This window comes from Motacilla alba, chromosome 1A (genome assembly GCF_015832195.1).
Source record: "Motacilla alba alba isolate MOTALB_02 chromosome 1A, Motacilla_alba_V1.0_pri, whole genome shotgun sequence".
Lineage (NCBI taxonomy): Eukaryota > Metazoa > Chordata > Aves > Passeriformes > Motacillidae > Motacilla > Motacilla alba.
Genome location: NC_052031.1, coordinates 62,604,346 through 62,613,332, shown reverse-complemented (window position 1 = coordinate 62,613,332; position 8,987 = coordinate 62,604,346). Strand labels below are relative to the sequence as shown.

Genomic DNA, 8,987 nt, shown 5'->3' with positions numbered 1-8,987 from the left:
CTCCTTAATGGGTGACTTCTTATTTCCATGCCTAAAGAAAGTTCCAGCTGTGTAAGAAAATGCTTTTTGCATTATTGGACCGGTGTAAATCCCCCTTGTATGGTAAGCATCCAAGTCAACCAGAATTAAATACTCAGGTAGGAGGTAATGCCCATCTGAGGTGCTCCCCAGAACAGAAAAAGGCTCTCTTGGGCTGGTTGACTGTCACCCATCCAGCCAAGATTATGAGACGTCCTGATGTGTGCCATCACTTAGAAATGCACAACCAAGCCCAGCTTCCTCTACATTTGCAGGCTCCAGAAGCCTTTGGGTACGACTCTGACTAACCTACCCCAAGCTAATCTTTTAGCTAACCTTCCTCACTTCTATCCAACTATGATCACATTTCTTGGTGTCCTCATCTCCAGCTCAGCTTCAGGTGATCCAAGAAGCTTTTTGTGAGGCCATTTCCTTTACAGTGATGTTGGCCCAGGTCAATGACTGTGATGCAGGGACACCAGTCCACACTGGTGGGCTCCTCTGGGTGTCTTAGAGATGCCTACATCTGACAGCAGCCTTGGGGAAGGGACATGTTAGCCCCCAAAGAAAGCAGAAATTGTTGAAAAAGGGATTAAGCACAGGAGCAGTCCACAGGAATGCTTTCTTTTTAAAACTACCTCTGCTGCTTCAGACCATGCTGTCAGAGAAGACATTTTGATGTTCAGATGTAACCATCTAAATTAACCTAAATAAACTAAAAATATTAATGCTGCATCCATCTCAAATAAGTGTCCCTCTGCTCATACAGGAAAAAGATACCTGAAATGGTACCAGATAAAAAAAGAGCAGGTTGTTTATGGTGATCAGACGTGGCCTTCTTCTCCTGTGCCAAACCTTGCCACCACTGCTGGGGGAACGTGGGAGTGGGAAGAGCTTTTTTTTTGTCTTAAAGCCCATTTCTCCACCCAACTAATTCAGTTGCAGCTGCCACTCAACCACCTCTGAGGTGCCCCCTTGCCCTCCTGGAGTCACCTGGGACACAGGCCAGGCCTGGAGGGTGCCACAGTGTGCACGAGGGATGGGTTCTGCATCAGGGGTGGCTTTGCATGGCAGACAGTGGCCTGCCCCATGGCCCCTGGGTCCAGGCTGGGCACGGCTGGGACACCCCTCTTCCCAGGCTGGCACTCACCACGCCCTGCAAAGCCCACTGTGCTGAGGTCTGGAGGAGCCAACATTCCCCAGGATGCTGAGACCTCCCTCCTGGGCGCAGTGCTGCGAAGTTCCCCTTGGGTTTGTCTGCCAACAGGGAAAGAGATGAGGAAATCAAGACCTTCCCAGTGCTCTGTCTTGACCCAAGGGAAGACGTGGTGCTGTCATGATCCCTAGAGAACAAAATTTTGGTTATCTTCCTCTGCCAGGGAAGAGGTAAGAGCACGATAACAGGGGTGTGGCTGAGCCAGGACAAGCTAAAGGGCACATAAAAAATGGCTCCATCTGCAAAGGGAGGCCAGAGGGGTGGTCTTATCTCTGGACCTGCAAGATGACCTTCACAGGGGCTCTGGCACACTTTAACTTGAGGTATGAAGATATGGGTGCTCATATCCAGAAATAATTATTTTGGTGTCAAGTGTAAGGGAAGGGAAGATGCGCCTGACCTGTCAGGAGCAGAGCTAAATTCCCTGGAACTTATCCTGTCACCCACAAGAAAGATGTGACCCTGGTTTTTTTGAGAGCCTATTTCGCTGGAGATAAAATGGTGGCAGAAACAAGTTCCAACAGAGGAATGTAGCCTGGGGGCAGCACTCCACTCTTGGAGCAGTAGGAGAAAACAGGTTCAGATCCTGTGGGTAGGAAAAGCTCAGAAACAGGCAATGGACTCTGACTCTGGCTGAGGTCTCTCTGGCACTCCTAGAATTGTGTCTGTAGAGGAGACAGCATGGGGAATGGGCTATGATTTGGGAGAAGAGCCCATTGGTTCACTGGGAATGTGGACAATTCAGAGTCCCAGTGAGGTGAGACAGTGGGGATGAAGGACAGTCTCAGACACCGTGCAGGTCAGTCCAGACTGGGAGATGTAAATGGAGCTCAGGGTAATTAATTGCCTCTCACAAAAGAACCCCTATCCAGGGCTGAACAGCTCGCAGACACCTTCAAACAGAGCAGGAGGACTGTACTTTGAAGTTCCCCAGGGGAGGAGGGCCATCTTGGGCTCTTGCGCACATCCTACGCAGGCGGCTTCCCTTGATGTGTCCGGCACGGCCAACATAAATGTCCCTACACCCTACACACAGCAGCCAGTTTGTGTCCCTGCTCCTGGCAGCTCTGAGCTCACCACACACAGACACACTGCATCTCCAGTCCCACCAATTCCCCTGGCATTGCTCCCATGCCCTCAGGCAGTTTCCACTCAATATCTGACTGTTGCATTCCACTCCCCTATCTCCCAATGAAGACTGATTTGGTGGGGATGTCAGGCCCAAAAGAAGAGGCCAACAAGGAGAAGGAGATATGTGGCATACAATCATTGAACAGCCAAGGCAGCCTGGACTCCAACAGGGAGGATGACAGAGCATCTCTCATCCTGACCCTCATGCTCTACAATGTGAGGAAGATTGAGCTCTCTAAGGCAGCCAAAGTCTTTGAGGTACAGACCTCAATATCCCCTTCCTTTGCTGTGCCCTCTCTTCTGTCTCTACTGCCTTCATGTCTCAGAGACTGCATCTCTCCCTCTCTCACCCTGCTCCTGCTCCTGCCTGACTTACACCTCATGCTGCCTCCCCCCTTTCCCAATGTCCTGGTTTTGCTCCAGCTGCTCAGAGAGGTGGGCTGGTCTCATGGTGAACAGGGAGAGTGCCCTGGATGGGGGGAGCATCTGGGCACAGTCTTTTAGAAGAATCACCATTTCATGCAAGAGCTGTTTAGAGCCAATACCAATCAGTTGTTTCTTTCTAGCAGTTGTGGTGGCTGGCATTTCAAGCACTCAGACTGTGGAGATAGTAGAAGCCAGTGAATTTTCTCTGCATATTTGGCAGGAGATACAAAGACTATAAGAGCTGTGAACCACACAGGCATTATGAAATCTGGACACTTGAAGTACCCCTACCAGGTGCTCACTCTTATCTGGGAAAATTAATAACTCTAAAGAAAGTATTGTGCTTGTTACTTATTTCTCACCATTATTTAATGATTACGGTGCTATTATCCATCAATAGATCTGCTTTCATTCTGGCAGGGTTTTAAGTTACCCAGCCACTCATTTGCTATTTCTACACAGATGAAATTCTACAGACAACAGTATCTCATCTTTCATCTCCTTCTTTCTGTCCCCAGTGCTGTAGTGTTTAATCTTTAGCTCTGTCTGTATTTTAGCTCTTTGTAAACCAGATGTTATTGGACTTCATTGCTTATCATGTACTTCTAGTTAATACCTCTTTTAGTCACCTTTTAAAGGCATTGTAGAAATGTATCTAACTTACCTGGATTTTCAGTCCTTGGAGAAGCTTCATCATGTGAACACTTGGCTCTTGCAGATGTTTGAAACTCAAATCTATCACTTTGAAACCCGTCGAGCCAAAAAGCCCAAGAACTCTGTGGATGATCTTGACATTTTTGTTGAATGTGAAGTTCACAGTGCTGATGTTGGTATCCTTATCACCTCCTTAAAGAGAGTAGCAAAGGATGTGAAAACCAGCAGAGAAGACAAAGGTAAGAAATGTATGCATCTTTTAGTGCAGTTCTTTTGGAGTAACTTTTTTAATTTTAGCTTCAGCTTCATAATAGTAATTCAATTTGTCTGGAAAGCCAGTGAGTGTGCATTCATTATTTGTCTCTGCATGGCTGCTTTCCATTGCCATTGGTGCAGAAAGAGAGGCACTTCATCATAGCCCATAAACTGAGGTGAGAAATGTTCCAGCAAAGAGGGAGAGAGATGGGAAGGATAGCACAGCAGAACAAAAAGCTGAGGAGAAACTAGAAACTCCTCAATGACAGGAAGATTTCGTGCTGAAAGCTGTGCAGAGAACTGATTGCTTCAACACAAACACAGAGGCAGATAGGTATTTTTCCTGTTTGCAGGCAGGAATGGGTGAATACAGCTATTAGAGACCTTTGATACAATCCTGAGGATGACAGATGAGAAGGCTGAGGGTCCAGCTCACAGACTGAGTTCTCTGAGTACAGAATTGCCATGGGGTTCCCCTCTCTTGACAAGGCCAGACCGATATTCTCAGAGCACCTTTAACTTCCACAGTCCCGTTTGGGCACCTTTGGGTGTTGTTTGAAATTCTCTGTCAGGCTAACATGAGAGGCAGCCCTCGTCAAGCTGTTCTCAGGATCTGTGGGCATATGAAAAGGGCAACACTGTTATCAGGGAAACTGGAAAGCCAAAGAGGGTTTTGGAACTGGAGAATTTCTTTAGGATTTCCTTGGGATTTGAGAGGTTTCAGATGTGCCAGGACTTAAAACTACAATAAAATCTAGGGACTGTTAAAAGAGGGTGTGTTTATGTTTGGTTTTTTTCTGTAGGGAACAGGCAAGATGTGTATGGGAACACACTGGGGCAGCTGTGATCAGGTGCAGGTTTTGAGGGGATATGGCAATAGATGGCAGGAAAGGTACCTTGCATGCAGAACCACTGGTACAGCCAGAGACAGAGGCTCAGAAAAAAAGTTCTGGGTGCACATAAGGCATTTGTCTGACTGGTATTTCTTCCTACTTATCACAGAATTGGTTGTAATGCATAAAAATTGCATAATTTCCCCAACATTCCTGGGTATTTTTAGATTTGTGCTTCTCTAAACTTGATGTGCTTGGATCTAGATAATACAGCAAAAGTTAAATTTACCATTCAGTAGAGAGATGTTTGATGTCTTGTCCAGTATGAGATAAGGGTGACCCCAAATGGACCTTTCTGAGTTGTAACAGAGAAAGTCTAATTACAGCATCAGTCTGACCTGATGGAAAGCAATATCAACTTTGTGTTTTTCCAGCAATTCTTTTTTTAAATTAGTTCTCAAAATGCTGGCATTTAAAATAAAATGATCACATTTTATTTTCATTTTAGTCACGGGGAAACCTTCCCACTTCATGAGAAGGAAGCTGTTTGGAAATATAGCTAAAGAATAATGTTGCTGGAAAAAAATAATGAGCCAGAGGAAAAAACTTGAAGATTCTTCATCACCTCTTTGCTTTCTAGAAATTTTATAAATATCATGTTTTCTTTTTAAAATATTGTCTAACTTTTAAAGGTATGAAAATGTAAGACTGCTTTTTAGACAAGATCAAAATATATTCTTAAATCCAGATGTAGAAATAAATTTGTCATCCTGTGTCAAACAAAAAACACATTTGATCTAAAAAATATTTTTGTCTTTAAAAATTGTTTTTACTAATTAAAACTGAGAGATTATCACAGCAAGTTAATTTCAGATAATTTTTCATCCAATCTGCCAGTTTGGTCAGGAAGTAAGTAAACTACTAAGATGTTTGACAATTATGGTAACATGTAGATATGAAAATTCTTAGATATTGATGAAAAGAATGTTTGTAATCTTCAGCACAGCTTTTTATTTTTGCTCTAAAATTTATTTGATTCTTTCTCATTTAATTCCTTCTGCTTTCTCTCCAGTGCCCTGGTTCCCCAGAAAAATCCAAGATCTGGACAAGTGTCACCATCTGATAACTAAATATGACCCCAGTTTGGACCACGGTCACCCTGTAAGTTTAACATTACTGTTATTTCATCTTTAAAAGAGAAACTCTCAGTAGGGAGATTGTTGTAAGGGAAACTTCAGGAGTAAAGAAATACTCATAAAAGAAGAGAAAAAAAAAAAAAAAAAAACAGGGGCAGATAAAAGCCAAAATGGACATAATCCCAGTGGCATTAGGGACTGCATGTGTCTATCCCTGCAGGGATGGACCACAAAAAGGGTCTTACTGTAACAGCTTTATGTGTGCCCTCTTAGACACACTCTAAACACAAACTCTAGGAGAAAGAAAGAAAAATGCACTCTAGAGTCCTGCTATAGTGATGATAGAAAAGCAAAGTACTGAGAACAAACAATCAATATAACACTTATTTCTCATCAAAGCTTCCCAGCTTTAGTTGGGAATGAGATGAGATGTGAGTTAGGCACAGACTCAAAAGGGACCCCAAAAGGCCGTTTGTCACTTGACAAGTCAGGTCACAGAAGCATATTATTCTTTCAAGCATCACACAGAAGCAAGCCATGGAAAGGACAAAAAGAAGAGGTACTTTGCACTGAGAAATGTAGTGAAGATGTAGATGTGTGTCAACAGAATCTACAAGGAAGTTTTTTGTCATTCCCTTCTCTACATGTCTGAATTCTATTTAGTCCCTTCCATTAACCTTCACCAGGTTTTATTGTGAGCTATGTACAGTCCTGTGTAATAAGAAATGGACCTTTCCAAGTCTAAAAGTCTATCTTCTATTTCTGAGAATCACTTATTCAACTATAAGGCTCTAAGAGAGCTTCATATCCTCCTTAACCAAGACATCTTTCATTCTTCCTTATTTCTTTCTGGTACAAATAGTTGAAGTGTTTGTAATTTTCCTAAGCTAATTCTTAGGCTGTTTCTCATTAGATAGATGAACACACATAGGGAATGCTTTGAACTGGACTAAGCTCCCCTCATCCTTTGCCAAATAGAAGGTGTGAGCTCTGAAGAGGTTGAGAGAAAGCAGCAGTGGTGCTGAGTTACTGAAGTACTGAGTGGGGATAAATCTAAATAGCAGAATGTCGTGCAGTTCAGAAATACCTAACAGGCTGAAAACAAGTTACCTCAGGCATTGAACATTGCTTGTCTGTGAGAGAGAGCACAGTGCAGGAGAGAGCACAGTGTGAGCTGATTTACCAGGCTTCTGAGCAGGGCTCAGAAATGGAGAGGCTGGAGGAAAGCACAAAGGAAACTGTACAGGGAGCTCAGCAAAGATTTTGCATATATATTCCCTACCAAATAGACAGTCTAGGTCGTTTCTCTCCACACCTTCAGTTTGTTCTTTACTGGCCAAAACAATCAAACTGACATCACTGTGACACCAATTTCTGGGCTATCCTGTCACTGGCTGAAGGTCCCCCAGGGAGGCTCCTGCTGCCCAGAGGGTGGGTACAGGGACACAGGGACAAAGCTGGGATGTCACAGCATCTGTGTGAGTCTGGCCCAACAGCTTTCCGTGTGTTTTGCATGGACCTGTTACAGCCACTGACAAGCACTTGATGAACATATTATCCACAGCACATGACAAAGTGAACGTGCTCTCAGGATCCAGCCCTTTCCTCAGATTCATGCATACAGCACTCATTAACTGCAGGGTTGCTGGTATTATTGCTACACTAAAAATTATGTCAATAAACCTAAGGGACAAATTTGGCTTGCAGTACACAAAGTGGTTCCAGTAAATGCTGAATATTTTAGAATAATAAATATTTGTACAGTGATGCTGATCAACGCTGTTTTATGAGTTATATTACCACACAGTTCCAGATTTAAGTTTTAATTCCTAGTATGAATGATGTAAAATTAAAAGGAATGTGATTCCATGTCTGCACGCATATTCAATATCTGGCAAAGACTGCTTGAAGTTTTAATTCTAGTAAAAACAGAAGGAGCAGAAAGAAAATGCTGATATTCAGTAGGTAAACTTCCCCTTTAAACAGATACCACTGAGTCTGTCTTTATCACAACATAGTAATAAATGGGCAGTGAGAATTGGGTGGGGAGCCTGCTCTTCCCACAGATCCAGTGGTGGTTCTGATGATTTCTACTTATGCCCACAGATCTCCCATAATGTAAAACTTTTTTCCCTAATTATTTTCTATCCCAGGGATACTCTGACCTGGAGTACAACAAGCGGAGGGCATTCTTTGCCGACCTGGCCTTCAATTACAGAGCGTAAGTACAAGGCTGCTGAGGGAAAGTGCAGTGGTCCACATTGCCAGACTTCATGTCCAAGACATGTCAGAGATGTCATATTTTGTCCATGTATCACAATGGTAACAACAAAATTCAGCCACAAAAACTTTCACTCCATACAAAATAGACTTTCGTGATGACACAGCAAATACATTTGGAGACAAAAATCTTAAGATTGCATTCTCATATCCCAATCCAGTGCTGGATTTTGCTTTAGCAGAAGTGATTGAAATATGACCATTTATTCCAATTTTTAAGTTCCTTTTAGGACTCGGTCCTGAGCTGAGGCTAATGTTTTTCAGGGAAATTTCAGGAACAATATTTGCAAACATATTTTTGATGGTGGAAAGTGATTTAATATTTTTGTTGTTTGCTTTTTTAAATGTCTCTGCCTATGCACACTAATAACACGAAAAACTCTCAGTTCTCATGTAAGTGATGGAAAATATTTCTATCTTTATGTGTAAAGCTTCACCAGAACTACACTGCTTTCTGAAAGGGTTAATCAAAGGTATAGCTACAACCGGTCGTGGATTATCAGCCTCATGGTGTCCAAGAACTGGTGAAGTCTGTGAAGTCTTGTGAAATTCTGAATACGTTTTTTTCTCTTCCATCAAATATCAGAGTCAGCACAGATCAGAACAGCCCAAAAGCAGAACTGAACTGGCTCAGAGCTACAGAAGAAGCAACAGTGAGGAAGAGGAGAAAAGACCACCCACCAGAGAATCAATGCTAACCACACAGCAAGTGCCTGGGCAGCTTTCTGCTCATGGGTTCCTGACAGCTTCTCTGTGATGGTGCTGAGCTGATCACATCCTCCAGGGAGGGCCCCTCCAGGCACACACTGGGTTTTGCTTGCTAGATTGCCCTCAGCAGAAGTGATGGCAAGCCTGGAAGTCTCTAATTCCATTTCTCACATATCCCTCTGTTTCCTCCCCACATGGTAATGGAAGAGAGAACATCCACATTAGAGCTGACCAAGACAAATAGATGGTTCATTATTTACTATTTCGCTCTTTCTGTTTTCATTACGGCACAAAATTCATGGTGCAGACAAAAAATGCTTGGAAACTGTC

At 43.2% G+C, this 8,987-nt stretch overlaps 1 protein-coding gene across 1 annotated transcript in view; it reads left to right on the top strand.

Moving 5' to 3' along the window:
- Nucleotides 1-2,445: 2,445 nt before the first annotated feature.
- The window catches only part of LOC119708230 (tyrosine 3-monooxygenase-like), a 30,141-nt gene continuing 23,599 nt past the window's right edge, over nt 2,446-8,987 (top strand). Inside the window, exons 1-4 of the mRNA XM_038154369.1 lie at nt 2,446-2,623; nt 3,510-3,684; nt 5,606-5,694; nt 7,823-7,890. Coding sequence (XP_038010297.1) covers nt 2,447-2,623; nt 3,510-3,684; nt 5,606-5,694; nt 7,823-7,890 — 509 coding nt within the window. The 5' untranslated portion in view covers nt 2,446. The remainder of the gene's footprint in view (nt 2,624-3,509; nt 3,685-5,605; nt 5,695-7,822; nt 7,891-8,987) is intronic.